A 24,243-nucleotide genomic window follows, 5' to 3' on the forward strand; every position below is an offset into this window, starting at 1 on the left:
GAGTATTCTTCTGCAGGAATTTTAACTCTTCCAGGGTCAACATGAATGGAAGAAAACCTTATTTTTTACTATTATAAACTTCAAATTCTCTGATCACTCTTTTTATAACTTTATTAAGTATTGACCCAGCCTCCTGCTCCTGATGTGTTTGCATAATTATTTTTTTTTATTTTTTTTATTTTTATTTTTTTTTGCCTTTTACATCTGTCTCATTAAACTCATTTTGGCCTGACTTGTGCTTTGCACAGAATCACAGACTAGTTGAGCTTGAAAGGGACCTTTGAAAATTGCCCCATCCAATTCCCTTTCCAAAGCAGAGCCAAATACAGCAGGTTGTTCATTGCCGGTTGGTTTTGGATTTCCTCAAGAATGGAAACTCCACAGCCTCCCTGTTCCAATGCAGGTTTTTCCTGACATAGAGCCTGAATTTCTTGTATGTTAATGTGTGTCCACTGTCCCTGGACATGGTACATTTCTGCAGCCAGGTAGGGTTTCTCCAAATGGCAGCAAAATCACTAGTGTTTGATGACTCCTCTGCATTTTGCCACAAAATTTAATCCATGAAATCTTACTGTGACTCGGCTTTTCCTCATTTGGATAAAACTGCAGCTAGTTCAGGAAAGATGTCTAGCTTCTCTATCCAGAAGAATATAAATTCTTTTAGCTCTTGTTTTTAACATCTGTTTAATAATCTTTGTAATTACTGCACTGTTCAAAATTTCACACAGCAGCAGTAGAATTCTTGGCTTTTATTCCTCCTTCTGAAAGATGTGATTTAATCCCAGCTGGCCACCAAGCACCACACAGCTGCTCCCTCATTGCCCCAGGAGTGGGATGGGCAGAGAATTGGAAGAGAAATCAGAAAACTCATGGGTTGAGATAAAGACACTTAAATAGGTAAAGCAATGCTGAGCTGGAATGAAACAAGCCAAAGGTCCTACTTGAAAATGCAGTCTCTGACAAGTGTAGGCTGCTTGTGGTTTCCTCCCTCTCTGTGGGTTTGTCAAGTGTACTTCCCTTGCTTTGGAGGAATGGAGTCCAAAGGTATTTATTACACTATTTTTACTCAGAGTTCTGGGTTGCTTCACAGATGTGGTAGTTCTGATTACTGTGCTTTGAGGAAGGTAATCCAGTGATTCTTCCCTCAAAACATTTGATAAGGCTTTACTCTAAACCATTCTTTGGGATTTTTTTTTTTAGCCTGAAGATACGTTGGCTGAGCCAGTGGAAGCCCCCCCAACCATATTGTCTTATTTGGAAGAGAATAATTTCTCTGGAAATCACAGATCAGAAGAAACCTCAGAAGCATCTAAATTTAAAGAACAAGGCACTGCCTCGGGTTTTCGGGGTTTTTGGGGGGTGGGATTATTTACATTCTCTGGTTTTGAGTCTGTCATTTCCTTGTGTATGGAAAACCACTGCCATATTTTGGGTGCAGCCAGGAAAGGAAAATCCTATGGTTTTGGACATCCTGTGTGCTAGAAAAGAATTGGCACATCAAACATTTGGTTTTTGAAAATGCAGTCTGTTAAACTGCAGTTTATTAATAGCAGCAAAGGTAAGTGGTAGCAACTACAGCCACTGTTCAACACATCTCTCACTTCTCCCTCCATATAGGGGCTTATCTCAGTCTCATTGTTGTTAAACATGCTGAGAATGGATTTACCCTTCTATAGTGTGGAAGTTTCTGTTAGAGAATTGTAGTTCGTATTTTTACATTTGAAAAAAAAAAAAAAGAAGAAGAAACTGACCTGAGGAGCTGCTGCTGTGACAATCTACCACACTCCAGTAAAAGTACAAGTGTTAGGCAAAGGGAATGAAAGGAGAAAAGTCCTCTTCATTCTGCTCAGGTCAGTGAGAAGCATGGCACCCCTTGAGTCATACCTCTGCAAGTAGTCCTGCAGGCTCTAAAGCCACATGACACCTTTAAAAGGCACTTAAGAAGGATATTTGTTTGATGACCTGGTATGGTAAAGCACAGCCTTTCGTGTAAAACTGAATCCTGCCACGGAATAAACAACTATTTACTACTTCTATTGCCTCCAAAGGCTGTGAATGTGCCTAGTGCACCAGTGGGGAGTTTTGGGTGCAAGTGTAGGCAGCAGAGCAAAGACAGCAAGGCATAAAGCAGTGAGGAATCCAGTTCTCCACTGCTAGGACAGCTTCAGGGCACTCCTAGAAAACAAAGAGAGAGATATATTAATAAGGCCAAAGACAATGTTGCTATTTTAACTCCACACATACTTCAGATAATACCTGTTGGAATGAACTCTAACTTTTTTTGTTACATGGATGAGAAATAGGCAATTAGGTAGAGGTTGAGGAAAACAAGATGATGCAATACAGTCCTTGACCTTATAATAGACATATTTTGTAATTTTACTCTCACTTTTCCCTTTTTTTTCTTTTCTTTTAAAATTTTCAGAGTTGTAAAATGACTAATATTAATCTTTGGAATGCATTTTAGTCATAATCTGAATAATTCATTCTTTCATACAACTTGCGGCATCTGTCTCTGATAAATACCTCTAGGCACTTTTTGTTTTGCTCTCCCATTAATCGGCAATTATTTTATTTAGATTTAGCTGTTGTGGAAACTGAACAAGGCAACAGTGAACCTACCCCTGTCACACAGAAAATGTTAAGAGAAGAAGATGGCTCTGGTGCTGGTGTTGTGCCAGGAGTAAGCAGAGAGGAGGTCTGTATAATGGGTTTATCACACGCCTAATTATTTCATCTCAAGAGCAGGAAAATCTAGACTTTGAAACATATTGCATTTGTAAGGTAGTGTGTAACCTGAATTCTGTGTGATTCTACAGATTGGAATTACATAGGTTACCCATTTGGAATCCTGTGAGCTACTGGAATACTTGCCCTACTTGCTGGTATATTTCAAAATAATCATCTGGCAGTACATTTTTTATTGATTAACATTCCTATTCCAACAGCCACCACAGATTCTTCTAAGCAAAAAATAAATAATGGCCTTTCCTTCCTCTTGCCTTGAGACTCCTACACCAAAAGTTCCTTCCTTCTATTGCTTGAAACTACAGTCAGCTATGACAGCTTATTTTTGCCAGAAAACACTCTGTGTCATGAATGACAGAAATTTAGAATAAAATTTCCACATTGTGTGTGTTTAGTTCAAATGTTTAAGGTTGTTCCTTGCAGGGTCTTCTTGCATTCCTGTGTTTACTGTGGTAAAATATAGCAAATGATGAAACATTAAGTTAAGGATCATCCACTGAAGCTGACATACAAGAATTTTTAGTATTTGTTGGAGAACTTCCAAATACGATTCCTCTAACATTTTCATGCCTTCATTCACATCTTTTTTAAACAGCAATTCTAATATAAGTTTATATAAATAAATAGATAAACTAAATATCAGATAAACTATTACTGGTTTGGGGTTTTTTTAATTTACTTTTCGTGCCATTTTTCTTAAATAAATTTTGGTCTTGATTCAGGAAGTGTGACACATTAAGCTTAAATCTATTGTAGTTTTGCTACTTACTTATCTTTACAAGTTTTCCTTAACTTTGTTTCAATTTCTACATATTTTTCACTACTCAGATACCCAAGATGATTATCTAGTATAATAATGACCAATCATTTAGAAAATTATAATTTGAAAGGGTTGTTACTTCCACTTTTCTCTAAGTTTTTGCTTACACCTGGTGTTACTCCTGCCTAGGTGCAGAAGTATCTTGTGCAGTTGTTCTTGTCTAGTTTCATGCTATTAATCACTGATAAATGCTCCAAGCTACCCAGATCCCTTTGCAAGGCCTCTTGTCCCTCAGGAGTGCCAGCTGCACCTCTCAGTTTGGAATCATCACCAAAGTTGTTAATGGTGCATTCAAGCCTGCATCCAGATCACTGAGAGATAGATTGTATAGAACTGGCCCTAGAATGGAGCCCTGAGGAGCACCTCTGGTCACCAGTCACCAGCCAGATGTGGCCCTGCTCACTGCAGCCCTTGAGCTCTGCCCTTCAGCCAGATCTTCACCCAGCACACCACAAACCCACTCATCTCACAGCTGGAAAATTTGCTTCAAAGGGTGCTGTGAGGGACAGCATCAAAAACCTTACAAAAACCTAGGGAAATTACATCCACCTCTGTCTCTTCATCCTTCGTGTGGGTGACCTCACCACAGAAAGATGCCAAATCAGTTAAACAGAACTTTCGTTTTGTGAACCCAGGCTGAGTGTTCCTGCCAACTGCAGTGTTCTTTAAATGCTTTTCAGTGGTGCTCAGTATGATCTTCCCCTTGATTTTCCAGGAACTGAGGTTAGGCTAACAGACCTGTAGCTCTGCATCTTCCCCTCCACCCTTTTTGTAGACTGGAATACACTGATTATCTTCCAGTCAGCAGGAACCTGCCCAGACTCCCAAGACCTTTGGCAGATGATTGAGCAGGATCCTGCCATAGCATCTGCTCCCTCCTTCAGTACTCTAACACTGGATCGACAATCCTACTGTCTCATTCAGGCTATGATCTCTAAACAGATCTCTTTTAACACTTTTCCAGATAGGAAAAATTTCTGTAATGAGTCCAGAATTTTTTTATTTTTTTTTTAATTGCTGGTCTTTGGGACCTTCCCTTTTGGCAAAAACCCAGAAAGGTCTTTTAAAAAATCATCTTACAGTTCCTTTGCTGAAAGCTGTCATCCTGTTAACTTTAAAATGCTCTGAGAGTTGTTATATTTTGTCCCTCCTAGTTTCATTAGCTGCTAGTGGAACTCAAAATATTTCATTGGTGCTTTAAAATGTGAGTAAATTCTTGTGCCTATTTCAAAATACAATACTGACTTACATGTTTTGTTCTGTATATTGGTTTTTAATTTAAATATGTATTAATGTCCAAGCTTCATTCCTGGAAGATCTTGTTTTGTTCCTGGAATATTTAAATTATTCCTTTTGTTATTATTACTTTCTCCTGATCAAATACTTATGTTTAGCAATATTTTAGTCTTGCTGTTGTCCACTTTACTTTTTGTTATCATTGTTTCATCTTTTGCCACTTTTTAACCAACATGTAACCTTGCTTTGTTAGCCTTGTGGCTCTTGGGGAAGTTGGCTAAAACATTCCTAAGCAGGTCTGTCTTAACTCTCACAATTTTTTCCCTGATAGACTATGCAAAAATTTTATTTTTTCAAACCTACACTGTTGACTTAGACTGTGCATGTTTATGTGGATATGAAGTAAGACCAAGGTCATTTGCATCTAGGTAACCAGCTCAGAGGGCAGCTTGTTTGTAGGTGCATGAATGATCTTTAATATGGATTGTCTTTGCTGAACGGAATGTCCTGTTTGTATGGTGCCCATCAGGTTCTGACTGCCTGGAACAATGCCAGGGTTGTAGGGGAAAGGGAAGGGGAGGGGGAAGAGAGAAAAATGGGAAAAGTAATACAACACATTTTTCATATTTCATATTTTAATTACTCAGGGCCAGAAAGGTCAGGAAATAGAGGATGGGTCCACAGAATCCCTAGGAGGGTCAGGAATAGAAGATGTGGAAAATAAAGATCAAGGACCTCCTGGATCTCCAGGGAAACTTGGGCAGCTTGGTCAGCCTGTGAGTATTTTCTCTCTGTTGAAAGCAAATTTGTATTTTAGAAAGGGTAATAGCAATCCATCACACATGCATGGAGAGCTGGAAATGCACAGCCTTGCACACTGTCACCAGTTACATTTCTGTGAGATGGGTTTCAGCCCAGCAGCTCAGGAGGATCCTGCCTGCACTGCACACCTCTCAGGGGCAGAGGCCTGGTGAGTGACAACCACCAGAAAGCAAAGGCAAAGAGCTGCTGTGCCGACACACCAATGTTCCCAGAGCAGCAATTGCACCATCTCCTTGGGCAGTACTGCAGCACCCTCCCAGCTGTCAGGTTGGAATGTGTACAGAGGTGCAGAACTCACAGGCCTCCTTCAGTGACTTGCTCTATCCAGGATGTTTTACACTTCAAATCCTTGTGAGCCATCAGCACATGATGCGTGAGATTGAAGAGAGGTGCAAAACATCCCACTGTGCCATAGTGTTTGATATAGTTCTGGCTTGTCATTTTGTCACTGCATGGCACATCACAATTTATTTAATTGCTTTTCTCTTTTGTTACTTCTACGTTACAGTGCTTTGTTTATCTTTCTAACAAAGATATTCTATTTTAGGGCATTCCTGGTAAAAAGGGGTTACCTGTAAGTACTCTTTTATGCATATTTTGGTTAACTGAATTAAGAAAGACACATCTTTTATGAGGCTTTGCTACATTGAGGCTTAAGCAGCAAAGTGTTTTCTTCATCTCCTCTCTTTAGAAGACAGTTCTGGTGCTGTAGCTGGCATCCTCAGGTTGTCAAGAGAGCAAAATTGAGGTTTATAAGATAAATTTATAATTTCCCAGTCGCAAAGAAAGTAAGAAGCATGGCATGGCATAAGCAGCTGTACCAGTAATTCAGCTCTGGTGAGGCTGGCTTTTTTGAAGAGGGGAATTTCAAAAAGGGGGCATACTCAGATTCCTTATATAGGAGTGCTTCTTTGACCCTCCTTACACACGTGCTTCCATGTTGCCTGCTCCTAACCACAGCTGCAATTAACTTTGTAGTTAATTGAGAGTACTTTTGAATTAATTGAGTTTTACCTCTTACCCCTTTACTCTTTTGCAGTAATTCAACTGCATCTTCTGTTTCATCGTTCCTGCTTTCCTTTCTCTGAGTTCCTCTTCTTTACCCTTCTCTGTCACATTTGCTGTCCTCTTCCTGGGGTGCTCCTTCCCAGCTTCTCCAGATAACTCTCACCCCTGGGTCAGTCCACCACAAGCTGCACATGCATCCTCTGTGTGAGGTATCGCCCAAAAATCCACCACAACAAACGTGTACCTGTCATATTCCACACACATCTCAGCTGCTGTTCTGTGTCTGTCCTCTGCTGATGTTCTTCTGCCTGGCTTCTTTGCTTCCTTTCTCAGGAGTTGCTGAGAAAGGAACTTTCTCAGTTTGTTGCTGCCACTTTGTGTATCTTTCCCCTCTCCAGGACCTTACCACCCAGAGGCTGTCACCCAGGAGCTGCCTGCTCCTCTTTTCCTATACTAACATGTGCAGCTGCTGGCAGCTTCCTGCCCCCTGCCACTGAACCTCAAATGAAACTGGTATGTTTTGAGATATTAGAAAAATAATTCAGTGGTCATTCATGGGGTGCATTATCGAGCTCCTTTCTGAATGCTGCCTCCAGACACTGGTATCTTCAAAGAAACGTAGCTAGGTTTGCAAATATTTAGCCAAAACTCAGGTTATTAAGTGTCATTAAGGTGTTTTTGGACAAGAAGTTTATATTTTACGTATTAACAGAAGCCTGACTACCTTCATCCATCATATCTTCCAAGAAAATTCTATGAAACTGATATGTCTAAGAGAAAATTCTTCAAATGTAATTCAAATTCTTCAAAACCAATTGTCTTGTCCTTATGAAAACAACCCTATTTTCTATCATAAGCTTCTTGTGACAGTGTCTTGTACTTTTTGTAGTTACTCTTTTCTCCATGTGCATCTGGGTTCCAATCTTATGTATATCCATGCAGCTTTACTATTGATTTGATGGGGTTTCACTCAGCAATGAAATGAATATGTTCTGTATTTATGTTGGTCATGTGTTTGCTACTCTTCTACGAACCTGCTAGCAGTAACTCTACAGGAAAATCATCTTAGGAAAAAACACCCTTCAGTCTTAGAGCTGTTTTTCTCCCTTATATTACCCATCTTTGAAATTAGGGCAGTCCTAAAACTTGTCCAGTAGAGTCCATAACCACAGCTGTCCAGATTCCCAAAATGCTGGTGGGATAGTAATATCTATTACTATTTATTTGCCTTCTGAATACTTTCTTGAGTCTCCTGAGTTCATAAGCAGCCCCATTTTATAATAGCACTGACTTTAAAGCTGGAGGGAATTCTTTCTAGCCAATGACCAAGCCTCTATAGGAAAACCATGTGCATACTGCATGTAGGTAATATGAAGATGTAAAGAAGGATAATTTGGGATTCATTTGGCTGGTGAAGTTTAGAATGGTAAATGGGGTGAAATGCTATCTAGTATCCCACATTGCCTGTCAGAGCTATGTCCTCAGGAAGGATCCTAGCTGGTAGAAACTGAATTGATTCAGGTTGGTTAAGATAAAAAAAAAATAATTCAGTAGATGGTGGGAGCATGCTTAAGTTAATGGTGTGATTTTGTGCACTCAGAGCAGCAGCTGGCAGTAGTGTGTTACAAATATTGCAGTTTTAGAAATCCTTGCCATCAGTGCTGCGGCAGTCCTGTTGGCACTGTGCCAAATCCAAATGCAGCCTGCGGGTGTTTCCATCTGTATCCCCCAAACAGGTTTCACTTTGTTGTGGGAAGAGTAGATGTGCTGAGAGGCACATTTTGGGCACTGCCAGGGGAATTCTATGCCAAGTCCCATACTTCCTCCCACTGTACAAACCAAGAGTTAGAATCTAGCACCCTTACATCCAGCCTCTGCTGCTAAGTGTAAAGCCTCTTCAGCCTACATGAGAGAGAATGTCTAATTAAGAAAGTTATTTCCTTTCAGGGTAAAAATGGACTTCAGGGGCTGCCAGGACTGAAAGGAAAAGCAGGCCCAAAAGGTGAAAAGGTATGTGTCCTTTCCCAACAATCAATCAGATACTATTTATCCTTGGACATGTATTAATTTGGTACTCTCTGAGAGAGACATAAAAACAGGGAATCACAGGAAGGATTTAAACATCCCCCTGTTCATCCATGAATGGCTGGATGGCACCATATCAGAATCGTAATTATTTTTCAAGACCGTGAGTAACCTTCAGCAGTAGAAAAAGATGGGCTTTCACAGAAGAGCTAAGGAAGATATATTGAACACTTTATAAAGAAAAGTCAGTTGTTGTATATAACTGCTCTGGGCAACTTACTCTACTGGCTAAGTGATTTAACAGAGGTAATATAATCATATTACCCTTAGGAAATGAACATAATTGAAACAAGAGTTAAACCATCTGAATTGACAGCTTGTATCTCTTCTGAGACGAAGCGAGATCTAATGGAATAATCTATTAAAGTACATGTTGTATACAAAATTGACATACAGATAGTAATTCTAAGTGTCAAATTGATAATCCCTTTCATCTGTTTAACAAAACAATACAGACTTCATAAATTCACAAACATGACCCATATATATCTCATTTATTGAGATTAATTTGAAATGATCCAGAATCATTGCAATGGTAAAATTAATCTCCAGTACCAGAATTGGGTGACAAGATTGCATGGCAACACCCCATCTCTCTGCCCAGCTGTAATGGAAAGACATGTTGAGCAGAGGGTTCTCACAGACTGTAGAGAAGTGAAGGCATGTGGGGCACTCAGGGAGCATCTCAGGTATATCATGGTGGGGACACTCTTGCTCTCCTCCGGGACCTGTCTCAGGTGCTTGTTCACAAAACCAGGCAGTATGGGAGACAAACAGGAGGACTTACAAGTCCATGCAACTCTATCAGTTGTCAACAGGCATTACAAGAGTAAATGTCCTTTGACAATTAGCTTTTTAGGTTTCTTGCAAATCTGCTTTGGTCCTTCCTGCCACTAGAGTTGTTTCCAGGGTACTTGGTACTGAGGTAAATAATTCATGTGTAGGAAACCATAAAACCAGTCAGGATTCTTTTAATGAAAACAAAGCAAATGGAAAAGATTATGATCATTGCCATTTCTTCTGTTTATAAGCAAAGTGCAAATTAGCAAGCTCATTTTATTCTGCATCTGCTGCAGCCACAGGTCCTGTTAGGTGACCATTCCAATCTTCAGCAGCAAGTGCTATGCCTACACTGCCAAATGGAACAGGCCCAGGAGCTGACTGATTTGCTGATGATTCAGACTTGCAGACATGGTCCCTGACAGTGTTTTGGTCTGTATCAAAGAGACCTCACTCAGACAAAGCCTCCTGGGTAGCATCAGTTATTAACTGCTCCCAGTGTGCTGCAAGATGAGACTGAGCCAAAGCTGGCTCTGTGCTCCTCCAGTGCCATCCCAGTAAGCTTTTTACTTTCAAATACTCATGCTGATGGATTTCAGTATATGTTTAAAGTTATTTCATGCAAAATCCACAAAAAAAAACCCCAAAATAGTACTCAAAATACTAGCTTTGAACATGCAGGGCTAAAAGGAGTCCCAGACTCAAGTACCTAAGGACTGTGGGCCCAGCCAGTCTGTTCTCGCTGACCTCACAGCCAAAGGCCATCCAGCCTTAGTTTATTGATCAGAATTTCCATCAGAAGAACATTCTAGCAGCAGGAGAAGCAGCTTAGCTGTAGAGAGCAGAAGTTATCTTGGAAAGGAAAATACTCCAGTAGTCCATTCCTGATTGCTTTTATGCCTACTTTAGTAAAGACATCTTCAGCTTAGTATTTCATTTAAAAATTGGATTAATATTTTCAAGGGACACTTCAAAGAGAAAGTTAGTATAAGAGTGCTAAAAATTTTAACAATAGGTTCAAAAGCACTGAGGAAAGCTGACAGCTTCATATGCAGAGCTTTGTGTTGGCAATACTTTAAACAGACAATTCTGGCAGTAAAAACAGGACAAACAAGAAGACACTGCTCTCATCCTCTTTTATACATGTGAACTATTTTTTAAAAAATACAGGTGTTCAGCAAATTGTTTCAATGTCTTAATCAGTGTGATTTCCTAGGCCTGGCTGTGTTTGTAGGGTGACTAAAGCTTAAAGAATATACACAAAAAATTCAAAACTGTTATGCTGTCTAAAGACAGTCAGCACCTTTTCCATTATAACAATATCTAAATTTCAGGAACAGTAATAGGATCTTCCTCTTTCTGGTTCTTCTAATTGAAAATGGAAAGCCAGGAATGAATGGGGCACTACATAGCAGTGGAAAATGGGGAGTTGGCTGTCACTTTTCCACCATCGTCCAAGTTCCCTGCAGAGATACAGCTATGAGATGCTCCTTGGGAATGGATACAGTCAGGCTTCCTAAAAATGGCCCAAATGTGAGATCTGGGGTTTTTGTCTTCCTCACAGTGCACATGAAGTGGAAGAAATTGCATGAAAACAAGCACCAAACACTGCCAGGAACTAATGTAATAGTCATTGGAAAAAAGCGAGGATGTGTTAAAATGAATGAAGAGCATCTGTAAATGACCAATCTGGCAGACAGTGAAAATAGCCCCAAATTAATTAAACACATTCTCTGTGGATATGACTGAAGTATCACTATAGGAACCATTTGACAAAGCCACAGGGAACAAAGAACTGAATGAATACATTTATCTAATGAATTCTCAAGCATAAAGAGCAAGTGACCAGGAGGCGGTTAAAAGTCAGTGTTTCCTGCTATGTAACTGAATATGTGAATTTATAGAGCACAATTAAAATGCTCATAAGCCCAGACAGCAAATTGGCAGGTTAGAGGGTAAAGCACAGATCAGTGGAGGCAGAACCTCAGCTCTTGACTCAAGTGAAAAATACTGGACTTTAGCAGAAAAATTATTTAAAGTCACAAACATCTTCAGCTGAAGCAGTTCAAACTAACCTCAGCAAAATGTCAGAGGCGATGTAAAAGAAAAATTATAAGAAATGGTAGTAATTATGAGAGAAAATGACACATATTTGAACAGGGTCTTTTATTGTGTTGGCAGTAGATAAAGGTCAACGTACTGAAGAAAAATCCTGTTGTGGTGGTATTGAAAAAAGCATTACAGAGGGTAACAATAAAATCAAGAAATTTACAAATTGAATACCATGGTGTGACCACACTGACTACTCTTTTTTTGGCTTGGGTTGGTTTGGTTCAGTTGGTTTGGTTTGGGTTTTTTGGGGGGTGGAGTGAGGATTCATATCTAATATGCCCTAAAAATTCAAGATCCACAGTTGAAACTTATTCTGGAAAGACGTGCTGCCTAATGCTGTTAATGCTGCTTGTACATTTGCAAATTCATTGCAGAAGTTAGAAGAGTTCTTTCTTCCATTGCCAATGCAAAGATCATGTTCCTTGGGAGCTTGTCTTAGAAATGAACAAAGTCCAATCCTGCTCAAAATATCTAAGCAGCCACTCTTGTGACTGGAAATCCACACAGATTGTAGCTTATAGTCTTTCTGTGGTTAAATCCTTGCTGATTTATCTTAATTGCCATTTCAGGGTGATCCTGGTGAGGGATTGCCAGGACCCCCTGGACTACCAGGACCCACAGGACCATCTGCTCCTTCCAGAGGATTAGTGAGTATTTGGGGATCTCTGTCAGTGAGCTCAGCTTGCCACAGAGGAATCCAGAACTAAATAGGAGGTTTTCTCTGGGAAAGTAGCCTGACTGCCACAGAGATAATCATGTTTTCTAAAACATTCATGCAGAAATGCAAATAAATGTCTGACTGAAGTGTGTGAATACTGTAACCTACGTTAACAGCCAGTATTCACATTTTTAAATGTCAGTGGACATGTGTGCTCGCTTGTGCAAAAGCAGCAAATATATGGAAGAACATAAAACAAAAATTTCCACAAAGAGGCATTTTAAACCTGAATTATTAATTTCTTTCTGCTGTTGAACAAAGAAATGGTTTGACAGTCAGTTATGTTTGCTGTCATTAAATACTAGAATACATACCAGCATGATGACAATGTTTGTAATTTGAATGCTCAGTGCTCAGGAAATGTTAAAGAATGAGTTTCAGATCCATCATACTGCTGTACTTGGACTTTTCCCGCTGTATCCTTGAGGATACATGTGCACGCAGCTAAAGAAGGAATCTGGCCTGAATTTTCAGTTCATGGTGTGAGAGCTGATTTTACACTTTGGCATAGTTCACCACTGACACCAGTGGAAATCCTGGGGTGGACTTTTAAACAAAACCATCTGTCACACTGGGTATCGTGAGTATTTAACAAGATAGTTTGGAACATATTCCACTGGCCAGAATGGATTACATGCTCCCCTGATTCTGCTAAATTATGCCAATATATTTCTGGAGCATAAAAACAAATTAACAGTGTTCCACAGCACTGCTGAGCCTGCACTGATGCTGACTTCAAGAGACCAGCAAAGCAGCTCCAGATCCCTAGAACAAAGTGCTCCAGGCCAACAAAATGTTTTAGAAATGTTTTAGAAAAGGCTTCAGTATATTGATTTCTCTCTATAAAAGTCATCTATTTTATTCCAGTTGTCCAGGAATCTCAGAATTTGGCTTTTTAAATGAGAGGCACATTGTAGGAAACTGGGGTTATCTATGACATCTGAATTTTAGGATATTCTCAATGTTGGCAGGTACCCCTCAAGTTAAATTTTGTCTGAGATATTACTTCAGTTCACTTAAACAGTCACAAGACATGTGTGTCCTGCAGGATAGTTATCACTGTGCTCAGTGACTACAAAGGAAGATGGTATGAAACACCAGAAATATAAGTGAAATATTTTTGTTGTATTATAATTTATTTTACTGGTGACAGACTGCTGTAAGAATATCAATGATAGCTTTTTTTCCAGTAAATGTCAAGAGATATTTGTATTTCTCATCTTTAGAAGCAATAATATAAAATAGAATTCTCCTAATTTCAGAATAGACTGGAACCTGAAGAATCAGGTTCTGGAGATACTGAGAGTATCAGAGACACTGGGATTTTGAGAGTAAGTATATATGGATATTTCTCATAATAAAGAGCTTTATTTTACTCAAGCAGGTTGTAGAAGGTCAATTTCATAATGCAAGTTTTATACATGCTTAATTTACAGCATCCAGAAAGAATTTGTATGGTTTCATTTCAAGGTCAGAAAAGGCTTAAGTGCTTGTGAGTAGGGAAGAAGCACAAGACAGGAAGAAGCCAAAAAAGAAAAAATAGCAAGAGGACTTTGTAAAATGAGAAAATGCTTTTAATCTGACTATAGATACAAGACAGTAAAGAGGAGAGAAATGGGAATCATAGATTCATAGAATCATAAAAAGACCTTAAATATCATTTTGTTCCAACCTCCCTGCCATGGGCAGGGCCACCTTCCACTAGCCCAGGTTGCTCAGAGCCCCATCCAACCTGGCGTTGAGCACTGCCAAGAATGGGGAATCCACAGCTTCTCCAGGCAACCTCTTCCAGTGCCTCACCACTCTCACAGTAAAGAATTTCTTCCTAATATCTAATCTAAACCTACTCTCCGTCACATTGAAGCCATTGCACTTATCCTGTTACTACATACCCTTGTAAAATACCCCTCTTCCTTCTCTCTTAAAAGCCCCTTTTAGTTAGTGGAAGGTGCTCTATAACCCTGGTCTTTGATTTTTGCAATTTGGAGTATTTGTTCTAAAAAAATATGTGTGTCTGTATGAAATGCTTTATGGTGCAGCTTTCTGGTGAACTGAACCTCAGTAACACTGCAGCTTTCTGAATTCATTTTGGTTCCTATGAACTCCAGAATGCTACAGCACACTGGAGTCCTCTGTTTTGCAACACAGCTAGTGATATTTTTCATTCTCTCAGACTGGTTTCTGCCTCAAGACTCCTCTTCTGTTTCTTTCTTTTCCTCAAAAATGCTTAATACCTTATTCTCAAGGAATTGACTCAAGGAGTCAATTGCCACATGCTGAAAGTTAGCTATCTTGCCTAATTTAGGAGCCTCTTCAGATGCCCTTTGTAGGTAACAAGACAGGTGAGCGTCACTAAAGGACATGAAATGATTCACACAAACACCTTTCAGAGTTAGAACAGGAAAGAACCAACCTTTATTCTCTGATTCCAGTATTTATAGATTCTTGACAACGACCAGGATAATTAAGTTACCACCTCCCCAAGCACACTGGTCATGCAAAACGTCCATCAAAAGACATTTCTTATAAGGAATGTGATAAACAACTTATGTTTATGGAACTTTCATAGGAAAGTAACTAAAACTATGAAAATATTATCAGAAGGTTTTGGTTTTCAGGGCCACAGGTGAGAGCTCTGCAGAGGGCTCTGTTTACTGTACTGAAGATCCAAGATGACCCTCTTCCAGATGGAATCCTGTACAAGTCAGAATTAAAGGTTTCCTGACTTATAGTGCCATGGCCCAAAACTTCAAGCTCTCCATCTCCTCATGCTAATGCAACCAGTAGCACAGACATGGGAGGGAATATTTGAAATGCACTGTTTCTCCTAAGGTAACATTTCACTCACTTCATTAAAATCATGCAATTGAAATATTTCTGCTCATGTCTATGCAGGATAGATCTTTAGAGCAGAGGTCAGTTTTACAGCATTAAGCAGGTCTTGACCATGAGTAGAGGTTCTCAGTGCTCCAGCAATAACATGGAGAAACACTATGAAATGGTAGAGGAAAAAAACCAACCACTTCCCTCTGTACAATGATCCCTTGGCCTCCTTTTGCTTAGGTCTCTTATCATTAGGTCGATCCTTGGGATATGTCTGAGGTCTCTACTGGGTTACAGAGAGCTGACACAAGATTTTTTGGTTTTCAATGTCCTCCTTGCCAATGCATGCTGTGAGGTGGCACATTTTAGAGAGCACGGGAGAGGGAGGTCAGTGTGACCCAATGTAAAGGTGTATCTGTGAAACTAAAATTGGTTCTCAGTGAAGCAGAAGTGGGGTGGAAACCCCAGCTGAGTTTTATGAGCCTGAATTATCCATTTGAGCAGTTTTATGAGCTTTTTCCTGTTCCATGTATATAGAAATGAACCTGCCTAGGATAATTTCTAACAGTCCTGCTGATTTATCCAGGGTCTTCCAGGGCCACCAGGCCCTCCAGGACTGCCTGGTCTTCCAGGAAAGCCAGCACCTGATTCAGGTGTAGGACCTCCTGGGTCACCAGGAGAAGATGGAGCTTCTGGGGAACCAGGCCCTGAAGTGAGTACCCTTTTGTGCACAAACGTTGATGTTGCTTCTGTCCTGCAACACTAAGACTTACAGTCTGTATAATTCTTTTAAAAATTGCAGAATATTCTTAATTTAAGAGCTTGAATCTTATGCAAATTTATTTTAAAAAAAAAGTCTTGTTAACCAAAGCACATTACTGCACAGCATAATGTACATTTGACAGACAGATACTGGCGAATTGGGACCAGAATAAATAAAAATTAAGTGTTTTTGCCAACACTGAATAAGACTAAGTATCAGTTTTCCTGTGGTGGTGCTTAGCTACTCTATGACTTATAGTGCATTCAAAGAGCAAAACCAGGGGTGACAGGGAGGGAGAGAGACAGAAAAATGAGGCTTTGTGATAATTCTGAAAACATCAGAGGGAAACAATGGTTTCTATCTCCTCCACTAGCCTTTTATTATCCCTCCTCAAAATAGATGAATAAATATTAAAGATCTCCAGAGGCCACAATACACTCTGTAAGTGCAGTTAAAGGCTTTCAGAGCCAAATTTTAAAAATATAGGCTGTGCAATATGCCTGTTACCTTTCATGCATGTCTACTTACTGTGGGCTGCACTTCAATACCTGTACTGATTTATTGGTTGACCCTACAAAGCCAGAGTTTCCCAGTCTGCCTGCTCACTCAAATGCATGCAGGATACAAGTCATGGATACAACACCAGAAATTGGGTGGAGAACTTAATATACACTTTTTGAGGCAAAATTGAAGTAAGATGTCATGAACAATATGAGCACCATCAACCAAAGCAAAGTGGCAGTGCCTTTTCTTCTGCAGAAGGACTTTTTAGGAGTACTGCTCCTGAAAGTGTAGGAATGTTCCTTCAGGCTCAGCTGCCCAGGGACATCTGGCAAAGTGAGTCTGAATAAGCCAAGTGCTGCCCCACATGGGGAGCAGAGGCCCAGCCTCATAGTTCCTATGTGAGGATATCACTGGAGTTTTATGAATCAAGACCTCTGGCTTTTCTGTTTTCAGTGACAACACAGAAGACTCCTGTTTTACACCAATCCCTCCCTACCACATGCTTTTAGCGAATCTACCACCCAGGAAACCTGGCCATTGATTTTGTCAATACTAAGGTTTCCTCAGCTGGGTCTCATCTAGCACTGACATTGCCAAAAGTGTGGATAACTGAGGTGTCTGGGGATTTCAACCCCATGGTGGCTTTTACAGTGTTGTCAAAACCTGCTTTGATAGCACCATAATCTCTCATGTTAAGGTTCTATTTACAATATGCTGGGTTTTTTATTTTTGCTTTTATTTTTGCTTATTTTATGACTGTTGTATATAGTTTTCTATTAAAATCTATTTAAATACTGGTTGCATACAAGGCCAAACTCTCAGAAGACAAATAAAAGTGTTAAAATTTAGTGGTGGGAGGTGCTGCACATTAGTCTTTCATAATGCTGTATCCTCAGCTGGTTTCTAATACTTAAACACATGTTCTAGAAATTGAGCTCTCAAGTGGCACCTGTTTTAGATTTACTGTCATCTACAGGGTCCTCAAGGTCCTCCTGGCCGTGATGGAGTGGCTGGCCCACCAGGATGGAAGGGAGAAAAGGTCAGTTAAATGTCTGTCTTGCTCCTGCTTCAGTGGAAAATCTTTGTCAATTCTAGGCTGTAAAAATCATAAACAGTTGTCCCTGCAACACAATAGCATCTGGCTTCAGTAATTTCTAATGGAATCCAGATACTAATGGCTTATTAGAACACATCTCAAAAGGCATATTCAGAAATCCAGAATTTCCTATTGGATGCTGTCTCATTTTCTGCAGCATGCAGTATTCAATATGCAGGACGAACTACTCTGTTGTGATTTGCCACTCAAAAGCCAGTCATGACCGGGCTCAGACAGGTGAGTCTGGAGGGGGAAAGAGAGAACTCCAGTTAGCCCAGCCTGGCACAGTGTGACAGCACATTATATGACAGGGGAGACAAGTCTGAAGGAGCACAAACCATTTAAATTGACAAACAAGAGACAAAGTAATGGCCTACGCTGGCTGGACACCAGGTGCCTGCCAGTGAAAAGCTGATGGGTCAAGATAAGGACAGAAAGATTGCTCAGCAATTACTGTCCCAGGCAAAACAGACTCAACTTGGGGAAATTAACCCATTGCTAATCAAAACATCATTTAAGCACCATTTTTTTTACACCTCACTTCAAGAAGGATGTGAAGAAAGCTGAGGCAAAGACTACAAGGCAATGTCACTCTCCAGTGAGCTTCAACAGCACACCTTACACACAAGAACTTGGAAGTAAATTCCCAAGTGTACATTGCAAGATCACACACTGTAAGGGAAATGAAAAGGCAAGTCTTAAATGGCCGTGATACTGATTTATTTTTATCTCTGGAGGCTGAGGGTCCTGAGCTGTGGTATCAAAAGCTTGAGGCTGGTAAAAGTGCAGCACTCATGGGAGCCAGCAGCCATCCAGGAGGTGCAGTATGTGTGTTACAAAGCAGGCACCTGAAACACGCGTCCACTGCAATCAGCGGTGTGTGTTTTACATGAGGGAGCCTAAGAACAGAAAGAAGTCCAGTAAACCAAACATGAATCAAGTGCTATAGGAGTAGATTGATGGGGAAAGAGAAGCAATTAAAGAAAAATTAAATTTTTTTAAAATCTTAATCCTCAAAAAAAAAGAAAAAAAAGGACTACAATATTTTGCCTCACTGAGTCTGTTTGCAGCATTGTGTATATAAGTTCAATTAGAATTGAAGCACTGTGTATCTGCACCTGCTCAATACAAGTATTTTTCAATTTTTACTATTTTTTTCTGGAAACCTTGATTTAATTTATATTGCAATATCTGTTTTGTACATTATTCCAAATGAATCCAGAGAAGATAACAAGAAGAAACAACAGGATGCATTGAAAGTAAATTCAGTTTGTTCATTTGTTCATTCCCTTTGACATGGAATTTAGCCATAGCTTTTAGAAAAAAAATCATCATTTTACTACTGGTGCTTACTCATTTTTTTCAGACTTTATTCAAGAAATATTTCTGCTGAGTGAGTAATGATAGGAGCTTGCTAACATAAAAATTATTCCACTTGATTCAGAGAAATCTGGAAAATAATTATTTGTGTGCATTCTTATTGTCTGTCTATTCCATGAAATGGAAAAAAACAGTATGCAAGTAAAGTGTATAAAGGCAAATATTGATAAAATCTTGTTTGTTGCAGAGGAACCTTTAAATCTTCCTAGTCATCACAACCTGTGTTTGGAAGGGTGCCCTAGACAGCTTGAGTGGGACCAGTTTCCAGTTCTGTTATATCCCATAAGAATTTTGACATTTATATTCAGAAGCATGAGGATGTGGTCTGCAGTGTTCAATTCTGTGTGCTCCAAACCCTTAAATTCTGCAGCAATAATTGAAATACAAGATTGAGTCCAGTCGGCATACCAGACCAGAGCTATTAATGTGTTACCGTAACTCCTGAATTACAGGTTGCTTCCTTTTCAACTGAGAAGTCTGATGCTTCAGATGAAGAAAAATACTATAAAATGTATTTTTGTTGCCTAATAATCTTACTCTAAGTACTCAGAATTTATTTTCTTTTACAGGGCGATCAAGGTCCACCTGGCTCTGCTGGTGCAAAGGTAACAAAAAAGACTGTGTCTGTATAGAATGGCAGTATCACTGTGATACAACACATTACTGAAAAGGGCCGAGAAATCCTCAAGATTATTGTTGTGTAACCTAATGAAGACGACAGACCTGGTTTCTCAGGTGGCCACCATGCTTCTCTGTGAAGTGTGGTGTAGTCGAGTCACCTTGGCTGGACAAGGCTCCATCACTCCCCTTCCAAGCAGGACTGGGGAAAGAGATGACAAGTTGGAAAACAACTTGTAGGTTGAGATAAGACAGTGGTTACTAAAGCAAAAAGAAGATGAAAGTTTGCATGCATATAAACAAAGAGAAAAAAATTTAATCCCTACTTCTCATCAGTGAGTAATGTTCACTTCCCGGGAAACAGTTGCTCCAGAATACTAGAATACTATAAAATAAATACTATAGTGCTATAAAATAATACTATGTGTATTAGTATATATATACACTATAAATACCATAATTCTATACTATAAAATATTATATACTAAATACTGTATAGTATATGGACTATAAATACTATAAAATACCAGAAAATAACAAATGCCCCCCTGTTTCTCCTCCCTGCCTTAGCTTTTATATCTGAGCTGGCATCATATGGTATGGAATACCCCTTTGGTTAATTTGGGTCAGCCATTTCAGCCTAGTTGTGTCCTCACCCAGGATATTGCCCACTCCCAGCCCACTTGACAGGAGGAGGGGATGAGAGAATTGTTCAAGAGACAGCACCAGTGCTGTGCCAGTGCTGCTCAGCAGCAGACCAAACACTGGAGTGTTATCAACTCCTTTCCAGCTACCAATGCAAAGCACAGCACTAGGAGGGCTGCCAAGAGAAAATTAACTCCAGCTCAGCCAGACCCAATACACATGACCAGCAGGTTGAAAGAGGTGATGCTCCCTCTCTACTCTGCCCCCATGAGAGCCCAGCTGTGTCCAGCTCTGGAACCCCCAGCACAAGAAAGGCATGCACCTGTTGGAACAAGTCCAGGGGAGGGCCACGAACAGGATGGGAGGATGACCTCTTCCTGGAAATGTGCAAGGCCTGGTTGGATGTGGCTTTGAGATACCTGGTCTAGTGGAAGGTATCCCTGCCCATGGCAGAGGGATTGAAACTTTGATGAGCTGTCCAACCCAAACCATTCTGTGATCCTATAAATATACTTTCTTACCTCTACTTAGGTATATTCAGTATATCAACAGACTGAATTTTTATTCTAGGGTGATACTGGAGTCACTGGCTCAATAGGCCCCAAAGGAGAAATTGGCCCTATTGGGTCTCCTGGAAAACCTGGACCACCAGGACCTCCTGGGCCTCCGGGGCCCCCTGGACCTCCTGGACCACCAGGACTAAGCTATGGCTTGGGATTTGAGGTATTTTGAAGTTTGTTGTAACTATAAATATATTTCTTCCAGAGGAAAGACAATGTGATCACCTGTATATTTCATAGGTATTTAAGTCTGAATTGATGACAGAGTAATTTGTTCTAGACTGAAATTTGCCAAGGAGTGTAAATACAGACACACAAGTTGCTCATTTCTGACCTCATGGGCTCTTCTGCTTGGAAGGAAAATGTTCCATTAAAAATAAAAAATTGCAAAAGTTACTTTTTCTACTTCTGAGAATAGTACCTTCATCACTTAGGAAACGAGATTGGGCACGCTCAAGAGAAATTTTACATATCATTTGAGAACTGCTCATTTGGGTAATGTTGTTGGAGCAGAAAATGGCTTTGCAATAAAGAAAGGCAAGGGAAGAACACCCAGGTTCAAGAATTAAAGCTGCTGCTTTAACATCTTTGTGAAGAGAGATCAAGAAAATGTCAATATCAATATTCATATTTGTGTCTTCCCTTTTATTTTTCCTTTTTTTTCTGTGTACTTTTCCATTCTAATTTAGTTGTTTGGTTCAAGAAAGTATTTCCAAAGTTTTTTGTGTCATAATAAAGTTTGCACAGTAACTCAGGGCAGTCTCATCAGAGAAGTGAGAATGTTTGACCGAAACCGCTGGCATCTCTAGAAGGGCTGCAGTAAAGTCTGTTTAAAGATACCAGTTTCCCTACACATATCTCTTAGTATCTACCCCAACTCTTTTGTATTTTTCTTTTCTTTACTCTACAGACACTTTGAGGTGTCACAGACGCAACCACTAATGACAGCTTGTTTAGAGACCTAATTTGCTTTCTGATGTCTGACTAAAGAAAGTTGTATTTTATACACTACTGGTTAATAATCTCAGTGATGTCAGTGAATTTCAATGGACAAAAATCTCACTTGCAGCTCACAAGTTCTTAATTGCAATTGCTAGCACAGAAATTGTTAACAAGGAGCAGCTTGAAGTCTAAGCATACAAACAGTCCTTTGCCTTGTCTTAGGCACACTGCACTGGTACACAGTGAATCAATATCTGCTTGTCTCAGAATGAGTTAAGGACCACTGGCAAGTCACATCTTCATCCCATGCCTGGCCTGAGTTTTAGCCCAGAATGATGGCTTCTCTGACTTATAGTCATCTCCTGTGACCTGTGAGGACGCATTCTTTAAGAGATTCTTCACTTTTCCCCATTAGCACTATTTGAGTAGAAGGCAACATGCCCCTATTAAGTCACCAAGGAGTTCTGAAATTAGGTGCTTAGGATCAAACTGTCACTTTTGATATCTAAGTCTCAGAGAAGCAAACTTAGCAGACGAGCAGGAAAGGGTGAAAATTGGGAGTCCCTACTTTTATGGATGCAAATTTGCAGAAGGATAAATCTAACTGCAGTAACAGTATCCTGACTGGCTTCATCTTGAACTTTATCTACTCCAAATAAAATTGGCATGATTGTCATTTCCCTGAGAGAAATACTACTTTAAACAGACTTGCTAGCTGTAGCTGATCTTTTGGATGCCCACCCCTGCCATCTGTTGAGGCAACACCATGGTCTGCCAGTTTGTTAGGGTGACACTACCTTTTGGTTGGCAGCCTGTTTATTGCTGTAAGGCTGTTTCTGCAAAACACTCCTGTTAGCACTTGTTAGCATCTGTGATCAGCTATGTGCAAAAACCAAATGGCATGGTGTTTGCTGGCACTTATGCTTGCCAAAAGAACAGTTTGAGCTGCAGAAGGTACCTGGTAAACCCATTAAAAACATGCAGATGTCAAAAGAGATGATGTGTTGTATCAAGTAGGCATCAAGCACTCTCTTAAAGGGAAAAACAGACTGGCACAGTGCAGTCAAGGGAAAGCGCCCAGAAACACAGGGTGGTTTACCCTAAGCAGTGCGAGTTTGATTCAACAGGCCAAAGAGAATATGAGGGGACTTTCTGTTGGTATTTGAGACACTGATAGCTGATGGAGGAGCAGAATGGAAAGTCTGAATAACATTAAATCAACCTCAGGTGAAGTCGCACAAAAGGTCTCCCACCTTGGTCCCCCAAAAAGAAGGACCTGATTCCAGCTGTGCTTTCCTTCTGCTTCTCTTACTCTTGTGGAGCTGGCAGAAAAGGTCAGAAGAAGATGTCTCTTTTTCAATGGAGTCAGGTCAGATGATGATCTCCATACCTTTGGTGTTAAGCTGTCATTCAATAGTAGCTGAAGGTCATCTGATTGGCATCTGACCCTTTCCCTTACACCATCTCCTAAGAGCATCACAGCTGTGCTAAGCTGGGCCATTTCCAGTCACTAACAGGCAGAAAGCAGGAGTAGGGCCAGGAGTGTGAGTCTTCTAAACCTGGTAAGCTGACACAAGGGCTCATTGTCACTAGGAGGTGGAGATTCTGCGTTGCTCTTGTTCCTTTTCTCCCATCTGCAGATATTCCTAGCACGTGCCTGCCTTTCACATGCACTAACATTCAGTATTCCATCTCTTCTTCCACAAGCAAATTTAATTTACTAAAATTTTAGAGAACAGTCGTGCCCCAAAAGTAACATATTTTCTGCCATTTTAGTTATCTAAAGGCAAGTGAGGGGATTCAACACATGATGCTGATGTTGCAAATGAAGGCTGTGTGACTGGGAGCAGGGAAGCGAGACAAAGAAAGATTAAGATTTTCCCTTTTCAGAAACAGGAAATAATTAAGCCAGCACAGCTGCAACCAAGACTGCAGCTAAAAGCAAGTGAACAGTTCCCTGCTGGCATGGTTTCCAGATGTTTTGAAGCACAGTCTGACAAGTTTAGACTAGGCACAAGCCAAGGGATAGGAACGTGACAGGTGCTGGCCCTGGAACAAGTAATTATGGCAGCCTGCAATTTTATTTCTTTGCTGCTTTGGAACTGGCAGCTCCTGCCTCTACTATGGATCTGGAATGTCATAGAACAATGAAAGCTGGAGGGAGGTTGCTGCTTTCTGTGTAGTTTCCTTTAAAACTACTAAAAAATCTCCAAAGGCAATAGATAGTCTGCTCTCAAGGACTCCCACTACACAGAGACTTGTTTCTGTAGTTAGCAGAGAGCAATGGAAGTGGACAGTGGGCTGGAGCAGATAACCTATAGTCAAAGTTTTGGTGAACTAAGCTTGCTTAGTCTGGAGAACACTTAACCTTCACCTCTGGAAGGTTCTAAGGCCTGAGTTTCCAGTGACCTAAGCAACCTGATTGGAAATCAGTGTTGATGCTGCTTTTCACAGGAAATTGAGCCAGGCAGCCTCTGAGACAATTAATTCTACAATTTGCTGGTGGTACTTTTTTTTACTCAATTTCAGAAAGTATTTTAGGCAGGAGTTCAATTTTTGACTGTGATAATTAGGAAGAACCTT

General features: G+C 40.2%; 1 protein-coding gene across 3 annotated transcripts in view; it reads left to right on the plus strand.

Annotated features, from left to right (window-relative positions):
• The window catches only part of COL15A1 (collagen type XV alpha 1 chain), a 116,093-nt gene that overhangs the window by 42,683 nt on the left and 49,167 nt on the right, over positions 1-24,243 (plus strand). For 2 of the 3 annotated variants that reach the window (XM_015619775.2, XM_015619777.2), the window contains exons 6-16: positions 1,201-1,327; positions 2,580-2,698; positions 5,452-5,580; positions 6,174-6,200; positions 8,582-8,644; positions 12,181-12,258; positions 13,592-13,660; positions 15,739-15,864; positions 17,396-17,458; positions 19,465-19,500; positions 20,729-20,881. In XM_015619775.2, coding sequence (XP_015475261.1) covers positions 1,201-1,327; positions 2,580-2,698; positions 5,452-5,580; positions 6,174-6,200; positions 8,582-8,644; positions 12,181-12,258; positions 13,592-13,660; positions 15,739-15,864; positions 17,396-17,458; positions 19,465-19,500; positions 20,729-20,881 — 990 coding nt within the window. The remainder of the gene's footprint in view (positions 1-1,200; positions 1,328-2,579; positions 2,699-5,451; positions 5,581-6,173; positions 6,201-8,581; positions 8,645-12,180; positions 12,259-13,591; positions 13,661-15,738; positions 15,865-17,395; positions 17,459-19,464; positions 19,501-20,728; positions 20,882-24,243) is intronic. The other variant, XM_015619776.2, reaches the window with a different exon arrangement.

The sequence above is a fragment of the Parus major genome, chromosome 2 (assembly GCF_001522545.3).
Source record: "Parus major isolate Abel chromosome 2, Parus_major1.1, whole genome shotgun sequence".
Lineage (NCBI taxonomy): Eukaryota > Metazoa > Chordata > Aves > Passeriformes > Paridae > Parus > Parus major.